Below are 13,082 nucleotides of genomic sequence, written 5' to 3' on the forward strand. Positions count from 1 at the left end.
CTTTATAATCGAGAATATTTTGATCCTAGGTGCTTCTAGAACTCAGTTTAAGAAATGATTTTTCATGATCTTCATAAGAACGGTGCATATTTGAATTACTTGTAATGTTTAAAAAATAAAATCATGTGTCTGGGCCCTGTTGGGTTTGGAAAGGACCCATATAATTTACAAAGATTCCCAAAGAACACTAATGTTTATCCTTGCTGACTAGTGGATGATTTTCTCACATAGTTCAGTTTTTTGTTTTTTGTTTTTGTAAGGCCTAAGAGACTGCTTCAGAGTAACTGTAAGAAAAATGATGGGCCATTTTAGATCAGTGGGGCTCCAGGTTGAATACGAACAGAGTTTCTGCTGCACTGGGTTGCGAGATTAGTGTGGTCTCAATATATGCCTAGTGTTTGGTTAAATTTTCTATTCACATATATTACAAATCTTGAACGTAGCTGCCTATCTTTTTGTCAGTCTCGCATGTCATGGCAGTGACTGGGTAGAGCATGTGGCGAGAAGAGGGTTGTATGTTTCCTTGTTTCCTTAGAAATTAGTGTGTGTGTGTGTGTGTGTGTGTGTGTGTGTGGTGGAGCAGCAGGGGGACTGAGAAAGTTCTCTTTACTCTGTACATTTGCTCTGAAAACTGGCTTTAGGAAAAGGACAGGAGTAGACTTAGGTATGGTGATTTAAGCAGAAATAACTTTTCCATAATTAGACAGTAAAAATATAAAATCACTGGGCTCTTTCTTTGCTGATATTATGCTTACTCTATCTTGAAGTAATTCCTGTGTTTAATAAAAGCACTTATACAAGAAAAAACTTAAAAATGAGTCAGAATATTTAGAACTGTAATATCTTAGATAGGAAAATTAAGCAGCTTTTACACAGTTCTTTATAATAACTATTAATTCTAGTCAGATTTAGAATGAATTGTCTGCTGCCATAAACCAGGTTAATATGGTTGACTCTGACTATTTAAATTTTTTTTTCTTTCTTTAAAAAAATGTAGGCATTTCAGTCGAACCATGGAAGAACTGGTTCATGATCTTGTCTCAGCCCTGGAGGAGAGCTCGGAGCAAGCTCGAGGTGGATTTGCCGAAACTGGAGACCATTCTCGAAGTATCTCTTGCCCTCTGAAACGCCAGGCCAGGAAACGGAGAGGGAGAAAACGGAGGTCGTATAATGTTCATCACCCGTGGGAGACCGGTCACTGCTTAAGCGAAGGCTCTGATTCTAGTTTAGAAGAACCAAGCAAGGACTATAGAGAGAATCACAATAATAATAAAAAAGACCACAGCGACTCTGACGACCAAATGTTAGTGGCAAAGCGCAGGCCATCATCGAACTTAAATAACAACGTTCGCGGGAAAAGACCTCTCTGGCACGAGTCTGATTTTGCCGTGGACAGCCTTGGGAACAGACCTCTGCGCAGGAGGAGGAAGGTCAAGCGCATGGCAGTGGACCTCCCGCAGGACAGCGCTAACAAGCGGACAATGCCCCAGCCCCTCGAAGCTTGTAGAGATCAGGACATGGACAATGACAGCAGAGCTTACCAATATCAAGAGTTCACCAAGAACAAAGTCAAGAAGAGGAAACTGAAAATAGTCAGACAAGGACCAAAAATCCAAGACGAAGGAGTAGTCTTAGAAAGTGAGGAAACAAGCCAGACCAATAAGGACAAAATGGAATACGAAGAGCAAAAGGTCTCAGATGAACTCATGAGTGAAAGGTGACTTTTCTATTCTCTAAATATAAAAATATGCCTCCAGTGTTTGCCGTTGAATGTGTTTCGGATTTTAATTAGTTCTATTTTAAAATAAGTATAAATTATAATCATGGTAGTGATAGTACTGTTTAACCGTGGTTCTATTTACTTATAATTTATGATGTTTAGCGCAAAGCAAAATTGCTTGTCTGATCTATAAACAGTCTTTTGATGGTGTTATAATGACTTAATTTTCAGCTACAAAGAGAAAAGGAAATGGATTTTCAATGGGAAAGAATGCTTTTGAATAACAGCACATTTATAACTGTTAGAATTGCATTTATAATTATTTACTTGTTTAATTATAGAGCTTTAGCCGTTGGTGCTTTTTAGTGTCATGGTTCATCAGTTTATTCTGACTCCTGAGAACCAAAGTTGATACCACTGCACTGTGAGTGGCTAGATATTTTAAGAAGTCTGTAGATTGCTAGGAATTCTGATCACTTATGAATTGTAAAACCCAACTTACAGTCTAGAAACTCCTGATCTTGTCATTAGACAAATGGGAGAAGCAGTAATCCTTTGGCAGTTAGTCTAATCTGTGCATTCTAGAAAAGAGGTATACCACAATGATAGCTGTTAAGGACTGTTTTGACACCTTCAAAAGGTAAGTGATCACTTTTCTTTTACACAGAACTAGTTACCTGCAGGAATGAGAAAACATTGGCACTGTTCATCCTTTTAAGCATGTCCTTGAAATCAAAGGCACAACTATGGTCAAGAAAAAAATATTCTTTAAAAATGGTCTGGGAAAGAGTATTTGATTTTTAATTGGTAAGATTGGCATCATTTTAATCACGTGGATTGTGAGCTATGGATCTCATAAGCGCATATATATATTTTGTTTTTTCTTTCCCCTTGTAAATGTGGTTACAGATATGCGTAGGACCTGGTATAAGTTTATAGAATGGACCTTTTATTAGAGGTGGTTTGCTATTTATGTAATTTTTCTAAAGAACTAAAAATTACATAAATGTTTCAGGAAGGTTTTGAGAAGTTTATGGTACCTGCTTTTCTTCCAAGAAAGTTGTCATTTTTATCCTGGAACGAGAATTATTTGTATGCAAGTATTGGGCCATTGTGACTGAGGACCATCTAGCTTGACTTGAAAGTAATTATCTTGCTTAGTTGCTGGGAGGGAGGGTGTGTGGCAGTGGAGATAAATCCTCAATTCTGGATTATTCACAGATTACCTGCTTTCTGGATTGATTGTGTAAGCCCCTCCTTCTATTGATGTCTTCCTTTTATTGACAGACGTGTACCCTGGACTAGAAATGAGATAAAACTCTCTTCATTTCTTTTCATTGTAAAAAAATCTTTGAGTATTAGGTGCCATCAGGCTACCCAGCAGTCAACAGCCTAAGTACAAATTTTCAAAAAGGATGTTTTCACTCTTGAATAAGTTAAATTTGTTTCTTCTTATTTTAAACTTACCTATACAGCTATTCTTTGTGGTCACTTAAGAGTTAGGTGCATATTCCTTCTGTGGGAAAATTGCTAAATATTTAAAGTATCTTCCCAACAAGAATAAGCGTTTTTTGAGACCACTTCCAAAGCTTTCCTACTATAAAAAGCTATATGTTGCCTTGGAACTGATTTGTAGATAAGAACGGAACTACTTCACTCTGTGTGTGTGATTTAACACACATTTGAATAACTACTGTTTACTGTTCACCACTCATGGTCCCAAGACAAATAAGACAGCCCTGGTTCTCTTCAGCCTCATAACCTGGAATAGCCAAACAAGCAAATGATGAAAAAGAAATGTGCTGTGCAGAAGGTACTGGTGAGGGAAAACTTCCTAAAGAACTGTGACTGAAAGCCTTGTTCAGATATCGAGGAGTTAAGGGGGATCATCCCAGGTAGAGGGAATAACTTATTCAGAGACATGGTTGTGAAGCAAGTGCTATGCATGTGGGAAAGTATAGGTAATGTAACTGCATTACATAAAGTGGGAGCGGAGACTACAGCAATAATTGTGTTTTGAAGGCCTGTGTGCTATGGTAGTTTGGATTCCATCATATAAGTAATGGGAAGTCAGTGAAGAATTTTTAGTCAATTAGATTTATATTTTATCAAGATACCTGACCTTGACAACAGTGGCTCGTTTAGTTTTGGCTGATCTCCAGTCTATCCTTAAGAGGGAGGTGAATTATGGCAGCAATAGTAGAGGACAAAAAAAATATGGGAGCAGTTTTAAGAGTGGAATGAGTGGAAGGTTGGCTGCCTATATTTTTGGGAGGATGAATGAGAAAGAGAACTCTCAGATGATGTGCAGGTATCAAGAATAGAAAATATAGGACATGAACAGATTGGGGCAGGGGATTGGGATTGGTATCCATGCATTAATTCAACAAGCATTCATGGAATATATTCTCCTCTAAATACTGTGCTATAAAAGTCATACTAAAAACAAGTGGGAAGAGGTGTCCTTGAAGATAAGCCATAATGACCCTCAGCTCCTGAAAATGGAAAGCCTTGCTTCTGTTTAAGTTCGTGTTCTGATTTATTGTACCCACTAACAACTACATGATATACTTGGAGCAACTAGCTAGATGTCAGTTAGATGAAATGTAAATAAGGAAGCATGTTGCTTAAAACACGTGTAAAAACATCTCCAAGTAGGCCAAGGATTGTTAAGGGCTAAGAGCTGATCTTAGAGAGGGAATTCTGATTTTCTTGTATCTTTAAGAAGAACAGCAGGCAGAGAAGAGAGAGGAGATAGGGATACCTCTTGGAGAAAAGACATAAAAAAAAAGGACCAGAGATGGGGATGGGAAGAATTTAGGTGGGAGCCCATCCATGGAAAGCCTTGATATCTAAATTTAAGCCAATAAATCTGAGGAAGTAATTTAAGACATTTTTTTTGAATTTAATTTAATTTAATTTTTTTATACAGCAGGTTCTTATTAGTTATCTATTTTATACATAAGAATTTTAATAAACTTTTTTTTTTACACACACATATGTACACACACACATATATGCACCTGTGTGTTTTATAAGCTTTCTTTGAGAATAGTTCTAGATTTACGGAAAGCTTGCAAAGATAGCACAGAGAGTTTCTGTATACCCTGTTCCCATACATCCTACACCCAGCTTCTCCTATTGGTAATATCATCCGTTTACTATAGTACATTTGTCAGAACTAATGGGCCAATGTTGACACATTAACGGAAGTCAATACTTTATTAGAATTTCTTTTGTTTTATTTACTGTCCTTTTTCTGGTCCAGGATCCCATCCAGGATACCATAATATTTTTAGTCAACCAGTTATGTTTTGAAAAGATGAACCTGGCTATGTGTAGAATAGATTAAAGGGGGTAAATCTGAACTCAGAGAGATTGGAAGACCATTGTACCAAAAAAATAAATAAATAAATAAAGGCACGTAGATTCACAGCCCTTTATCTGCAAATCTGAATCCTGAAAGCTGTGAAAAACTAATTAATTTGTGGCCAGACCTAACTTGACCTGTATTTAACATGGATATTCCTTCATTTAATTGAAAAAATATATTAATATGTTTGATTATGAAGTGCTACCCCAGACTCCTCTTAGGCATTTTAGAATGTACCTTTATAAAGTGTAAAAATGTATGAATTTTAAATAATTTTGCCTCGAGGGTTTCAGAAAAAGAATTTAACCCAAGGTATGTATATTAAGGCCCTTTATTAGAGTTGTGTTGATGAGGGCGGATGAGAAAGCACTACTCAGTCACAGAGAAAAAAAAAAATCCATAGTAGTTTGGACAGCTAAATAGCAGAAAGATAAAGTTTCTGAAGTGTTTTTAATACTCTAACAGCACTATGTATAGAAGAGCATACCTGTTTGTAAATAAGAAAATATGTATTGACATGATGCTTTTAAAAAGTATTGTTTCCTTTCCTTAACATATGTGCAGGGTAGTTTCATACATTCACTTAATTTGAAGAAAGTTAAAGAAAAAGGTACTAATTCAGTTTCTTGGGAGAATGTGCCACTTAAATTTTTATACTTTTTGTTTATATTTATTTTTTAAAAATCAAAAACTGAAATGATATTTTATATTCAGAAAAAGTATGTGGATTTAGAATTTCATCTATAATTTTAATGCTGAACTCCCAATTTAAATATTTTAAAACAGATTAGGATGCTTTTTTTTTTTTTTAAACTAAGATTACAGAATTCTCCCTGCTGATGGAAAAGTGTTGTAATTTAAAAATCACCTGGGGTGATTTCCTGATTGGTTAGAATTAAGAATTACAGTAAAAAGAGAGTATATGAGAATTTTTAAGAACATCACTCAGTAGTCTTTAAAAACTAAACCCCTTATTATCTGACCTTGTCCTTGTGGTTTTTTTAACTAACTAGACTCTCATATAAGCATCGCTTCTGGTATAACTAAGTGACAGTTTAATTCATGTCAGTTGAATATTTACTATTTATTTTCATTTATTTGTTAAGTTTGTCTCTGTATCATACTCTCCAACTTCTGTGGAAATAATAAGAACCCGTTATTTTTGTATACTTCCTCCTTAATAATTGGCAATATGCAGTTTTCTGCTCAGAGAGACCTTAGCTTTGATTTAATGGATTGTTACCATTGTAAAGTTTTTTCCTCCTTGGCCAAATAATAGAGTTGTTGGGAATTCTTAAGTAATGTCTTTTCTGGAATATTTGCAAATATGCTTAGGAAAAGTAATTCTATCCCAGGCCCTTGTGTTTATTTCATGTGGTGAAAAAAGCCTGAGCTTGCTTTTGATTGAGACTTTCCCCATTTTATTGAGCAGTGGTGTTCAGGGCTCAAGCTGAATTGCCTGGAATAAGAAAGGAGCAGTAAGCATTTGATGAAAGCAGATAATAAAGTGCATCAATTGTGTCAGCACCTCGTTGCAGTCACATCTGGCATGCTGTCAGAGTCCCATTAGATTCCTGTGGTTTTATGTGCCAAAAATAATATGCCCTGTAGTTAATGGAACCGGGATATTTGCAGTTTGATTTAAAAAAATCATCTTATTTTCTTTCAGATCTTTGTCAGGCTTAAGTTCCATCTCTGAGCTGCCATGTCTCTTTAAAATTTCACAACTGAGAGATCAATTGTCCTTTTGATCTGTTTTTTTTTTTTCTTTTCCCTTATTTTAGTGATTCCAGCAGTCTCAGCAGCACTGATGCTGGTTTGTTTACCAATGATGAGGGAAGACAAGGTACTGAGATGCTATTTTTTTATCTCTTTGCGAAAAACGCCTTCATTTTCAAGTTGTGCTTATTACTAGTTATTTCATAAATTGATGACTGCAGTCCATTTACCTTAGTGCAATCCACACACTACTTAGTGGACTGGGGTCTAGTTCCTTTCCATGCTATGTCTTCATAACCTAAAGTAGTTAATTATCTCCAAAAGCTACTCTGTGGAGCTAATAATGTTAAGGAAGGATTATCTTCCTTGAGAAAGCTTTACATACCTCAAGTCTTTTCAATTTTGTCTCTTTTAGCAAGTTCACAAGACCCTGGTTCTCATTCTCCACCTGGTTCCAAATGTATTTAATTCTGTTTAAGCATTAATAAAGGTGGATTTGCAAGTCATTTGTCATTTTTATTCAGCTGTGACATTTATTCATCCTATCCAGTTTGTAAGTAATTAGACCATTTTCCTAAATTCAATACTGTACACTGTTAAACAGTAATGTCTTGCAACTTACATCTTTCCCATCTTTGAAATTTCCTGAAGCTTTTCACACTTTAACGTGGCATTATTTTGAAACTACCTGTCCCAGTAGAAAATATGAAAACCTTACTAAGGGGGCAGGATACATACAAACGAATACTTATCATAAGTGTTTTCTTCCTTTCTTGAGATCTTTAGAGGAAAGCAGTAATTTCTAAGGGAAAAAAAAACCCACAAAATTTATTTTTTTTAATTATAAATAGTTTAATGATGTTATGAAAAAAAGGATAAAATAATAGCTGCCCCACAGTTTTTTTCTTAATCTTTTCCTCCTCTTGGCAGTACAAATTAAGTAAATTAAATTATTATTCCTTTTTGCTTACTTGTAAACCATTTGTCCCTGATAAATAGATACATAATTGTTTTGAAGACCGTAGACTTCACTGAAATATGTTAGAACCTCAGGGCTAAGAGTAAGCTTGACTACCTTGATAATATACCTAAATTCTTGTTAAAACACCTATGTCTACCCAAAGTTATGTTATAAACTTGCCTTTGGTAATGAAATGAAATGAAAACACTTTTTTAAAAAATAACGTTTTGACAAGCCTATCCATCTTTGAGAAGCATTGAATGGCTTAGAATAATCTGCTAGCATTTATTGTGAGCCTATTACGTTTCATATTGCTAAGTGCTTTTTTACATTTAGCTTACTTTAAGTTCTTGTTTGATTCTTAATACAACCCTATGAGATCTCCCCCTCTTTTTTCTTCCAGATGATGAAACCCAGACTAATAAAGTTGAAGTAACTTCCCCAGTGTTACAAAACAGTAGAAATCTAATTGTTCTGTCTGACTTTAGAACCCAAGTTCTTAATCTGTAGCTATTTGATTTCTGTATTAAGAATAAAGTTGTGTATCACATCAAAAATAAAATAACCCCATTTTTCTATTGTAATGTTGTATAATTGGAATTAAGATCTAGGGTAGTCAGTTTCAAGTGACTCCCTTTCTTTTCTTATGCTTATACCTGACCTGTGAACTTCTACTATAACTCACAATGAAAGTACTAATATATGTGTGCTTTGAATTCTGCTTGTTTTTTTAAAAAAATAATTTTTATTAAATCCTCAATTGAAATAAACAGGTGACTTCGGTTTTCCAAATGCTTTAAATTTTTAACTCCCTCATAATTCTAAATACAGCCATTTCCCATAAAATCAGTTTCAATGGAAGTTTAAGGGTTTTTTTAGTTTGTGTTTAAAAACATTTGTAGTAAGAGATTTTGGAAACCAGAAGTCTTCTGTAAAGGAGAAAAGTTTACAGCAGTTGTGACGACCCTCTTAGAAGCTAGTAGTTTTTCTAAGAATCGTGAAGAAGACTAATGAATCTCAGATCATATTCAAAATGTTATTTGTCTCTTATTTTTAAAACCATCTGCTTTTCTGTTTTTGCTTTTTGTGGGTTTTTTTTTTTTGTTTTTTTGTCTCCTTATACATCTCTTTATTATTCCTTTTTTAAAAAAATACAAAATACTGTTGATTCACACCAAGGGCACATTTCAAACTGAATTTTCAATTGATTGTTACTTCATGGTTACACTCAAGGATGTTCCTAGAAGTCAGACTTACTATGAATAGTATTCTGTTTTAAGAATACCTTGCTTGTAGAGGTTCAGTGTAGTTTCTCTGTAAACTCTGTAGTGTTGTCACTTTTCATTTAAAATCAACTTTTTCACAACTATTTCTTAATGAACTTAATCAGATTAATTTCATTTAGTCACATCTGTTCATGATTGTTTCCCCTTTTGCACTCCATAGAAATCATGAAATTAAGCTAATTATATACCATTATCAGCTGCAAAGAACGAGTTCTATAATTTTATACCTTTTAATTCCTGGCAGAAGATTAAGGTTTATTTTTCCTTAATATGGAAAGGGTAGTACCTTAACTGGATTTCCCTAGTTTTTGCCAAAGGATTAACCAGTATATTATTGTTTTTCACATTTTTCAATTGGTTCTGAAACATAACATTTTATGTTATTGTTGATGGAAGTTCTTGTCATAGTATTAAAAAAAAATTTCTTAAGTGAAACCGTGGTGTAGAATAAAAAGTTTTCTTTACAGATTATATAGATGATTGCCAGATAAGATACAGGATCCCCAATTAAATTTGAATTTTAGATAAATAATTATTTTTTAGTATAAGTAGGACCCATTTCGTATTTGGACGTATACTGAAAATTTTGTGCAAGTACTATATATTTATATTAAAAATGAATCATCTGAAATTCAGATTTAATTACCATCTTGTATTTTTTAAATCTGAATCTGACAGCTCGGTTTATTTGGATGATGAAACTGAATCTCTGGGGGATCTCTTGTATTTGCACAGGTGATGATGAACAGAGCGACTGGTTTTATGAAAAGGAATCAGGGGGAGCTTGTGGCATCACTGGAGTCATTCCCTGGTGGGAAAAGGAAGATCCTACTGATCTAGACAAAAATTTACCAGATCCTGTCTTTGAAAGTATCCTAACTGGTTCTTTCCCCCTTATGTCACATCCGGGAAGAAGAGGTCAGTAGCACTGCCTGACTGGTGGATACAGGGGACTTATAGCCAGTCTAGGAATAGTCGTTGAAAGAGGAGGTGCTAAATGGAAATGAAAGACTCTAGACACAAGATGCTATGAGGAAACATGGTGACCAGCAATTCAGCTCGCACTGAATTCTCACGCTTTCAGTTTATTCGGAAGGTTGACTTGCTTTCTTGCTAGGCCCATGGTAAAAACGTTGAAATGATAGAAGGATAAACTGGGAGGAAAGAAAAACCCTGGATAATACTCTAATGCTTAAACAATTGGTTGTCGTGTGCTGGCTGCATTAAAACCCTACTAGGCATCGGTTCGGATCTTTTAAGTGTGAATTTTGCCTCTTCCCCACTACTGTTCAATATATTTCCCCCTCCAACTGGCTTTGAATTCTGAATTGATAGGATCTTATTCCATGCTCCAGTGATCATAGACCCTCCTTCAACTGAGGACTTTGATTTTCCAGGTTTTCAAGCCAGACTCAGTCGCCTTCATGGAATGCCTTCCAAGAATATTAAAAAATCGGGAGGGACCCCAACTTCAATGGTAGGCATGCTTTCTTGTTTACTTCTCATGTTTGGAAATGTATCCATTTCTATGGAATAAAAAGCCACATCCTCATCCTTTATTCGTATTCTAATGTTATACTTAAAAATAATCCATTTTTTTGTAGGCTACAAACTGGACCAGTGAGATTCCCCTATAAACCAAATCTTCTAATGCTAATAAATTAGTTACGTTTTGAACATCTGGGGAATGACATTCGAGGGAACCTGGCTCCTGTCCTCTTCCCCTGGAGGAATATCATTGAAGTGAGAGCCTCTCTGATGAAAAAATGGGGCTGTTTTTGCTGGAGGACTGGTATTCTTCCTTTAGTCAGAAGTGAACCTGATGGGGGAGGCTTTTAGGGATCTAGGCTGGCCCAGGGTGGGTAGAAACTACTGTAAATTTTATATATTTTTCTCTTTTATGATTTTTTTTTACATTGAAACCATTTATGTATCACTTGCTTTGCCAAAATGCTAACAAAAGCTAGAGAATGAAAAGCTTCCAGATCTCACATCAGTATTCCTTAATGTTTATATTGTGACTGGATAAGAACTCATTTTTACATATCTGACTGTTGTAAATTTAAAAACATGATGCATTGACATTTATGGTTCATTTTTAGAGAAATCTTATATAGCCAACATTATTTAAAATATTTGCATTTTACTCAGGGTATTTTAACAAGGGCTAAGATGAGTAATAGGTAAGGTTGATAATCTGCTAGAGTTTGTATTTTGTTCAAGTTTGCTCTCTACTTGGATAATTGCTCTGTATTTGCAAACCCATTGTATTTTATAGTACAGTTTTTATTGTACTTGGAAAAATCTTAGTTTTAAACTAGTCACGGTGATAACTCGTCTGTGCTAGTGGAGTCATTTACTCTTACCTTTTAAATTATCTTCTCTGTCTGATACCTGAAACCGTCAAAATGATCATTCTTGCTTAGAGCGTATTGAAATCATGTGAAAGCTGGTATTTCAACAAATACTGTATGACTGAATCATATTGTCATGTTTAAAAGTGAGAGCTGCTTACACATCCTTAGAATGGCAAATGTGTGTGTCACTGTGAGTGTCAAAAATACTTGCATGAGCTCATTTTCACCAAGCAGAAGGGAAAATGTAACATTTCTATTGATGGTATAATTTAGACACTACACTACATTCAGCCTAGTTCTTCAAAATGGTTATATTAAAATGATTAATATTTTTATTAAGTTCCAATAATCGATGAAAATTGTGATTTAATACATGTATTTTTATATTATTGTATGGATTAATTGTTAATTCAGCATTTAATGGCTAATTTAAATATGATGATTGGAAAAGAAACTTAAAGTTGACATTTTCTTTACCTAAAGTTACAATCTGAAAGATTCCGGCAAATGTATTAAGTAGGAATGTGTGACATCTTTTAGATTGCTTGTCTAAACTGGAGAGATTAAAAGTGATAAAGTGCAACTTTGAGTCTCTTTACCTTTGCATATTTAAAGTGATATTTTAGAGGGACAATAATATGGTATTCGGTCATTGTAAGTAAGCCTTTTTGTGCTATGTCCTTTGGAGTGAAACTTCGTGATTTTTTTTCTGAATTTACATAAATGTTTTTATTTTATTTTGTATAACGACTGTCTTTTAGATCTGAATAAGTCACTTTAAAACCTTGGCCTATGAACTTTGCCTTACCAATCATGAAGCTAGATGAATGCTCTCTAGCTCTTAGTTCAGTTTTACCTATTTTTATTTTTGGTTCACTGCTTGCTTGAGCATAGCTGGGATTTGTAGCCCATTTTCTAGGCTTATTGCGATCTCACTGTGGTATTTTATAGAAGCTATTACAACTGATAGGCTAGCTTCATGGTGTTGATGATATATGGCTTAACCATAGTAAAAGCTGCCTTCCCTCTCTCAATTGTAAAAAGGTGATTAAGTTTCACTTGATGGAGATATACTATATATGTGTGTTTATCATGGAACTAGTGCATTAGGCCACAAACTGTTTTCCTGGTCCACGTTTCTTGTATTCAAAATTTTGCTGAAGACAATGGGCTCCTTCAGGTTTTCTTTCTTTCAATTCTGAATTGTCCTTGTTTGGAGTTTTAAGTACTGTAATCTTTTTTTTTTTTCAATAAAATATCTGACTTGGGCAAGAAAGGTAAGAGTTCCAATTTGTGCTGATATTTTTAAATTCCTATGCTAAGTTTTTTGTTGTTGTTGCTTGTACTGTCCCTATTACCTGTAACCATCTAGTCTTAAAAATCGTAATCTCACGAAACAGTCATCTTTAAACAGTAGCTCTGACATCCAGTAGTAAGAAATGAAACTTAATTCCTTAGACTTTCACATTGGAAAGCCAGATTGCTTTTAAGAGAGATGAGTTTCCTGAGCAAATTCAGACACATGTAGCTGCAACCCATTAAATGGAATGACAGCATAAGGTTTCTTTTTCTTAAACAAATGGGTGATGACTACAAAAAATAATGATGTTCTTTGAAGGAAAAGACAGAAGGAGAATCTTTTACTGAAATATTAATGTAAACATTT

General features: G+C 34.6%; 1 protein-coding gene across 5 annotated transcripts in view; it reads left to right on the forward strand.

Annotated features, from left to right (window-relative positions):
* The window catches only part of GPATCH2 (G-patch domain containing 2), a 164,647-nt gene that overhangs the window by 8,947 nt on the left and 142,618 nt on the right, over window positions 1–13,082 (forward strand). For 4 of the 5 annotated variants that reach the window (XR_011073675.1, XM_068541815.1, XM_068541816.1 and 1 more), the window contains exons 2-5: window positions 998–1,717; window positions 6,878–6,939; window positions 9,795–9,977; window positions 10,457–10,536. Coding sequence is in view for 4 of the 5 variants with exons in the window: in XM_068541815.1 (XP_068397916.1) it covers window positions 998–1,717; window positions 6,878–6,939; window positions 9,795–9,977; window positions 10,457–10,536 (1,045 nt within the window). In the remaining variant the exon portion in view is untranslated. Of the gene's footprint in view, window positions 1–997; window positions 1,718–6,877; window positions 6,940–9,794; window positions 9,978–10,456; window positions 10,537–10,663; window positions 12,658–13,082 lie in introns of those variants that run through there. The other variant, XM_068541818.1, reaches the window with a different exon arrangement.

This window comes from Eschrichtius robustus, chromosome 3 (genome assembly GCF_028021215.1).
Source record: "Eschrichtius robustus isolate mEscRob2 chromosome 3, mEscRob2.pri, whole genome shotgun sequence".
Lineage (NCBI taxonomy): Eukaryota > Metazoa > Chordata > Mammalia > Artiodactyla > Eschrichtiidae > Eschrichtius > Eschrichtius robustus.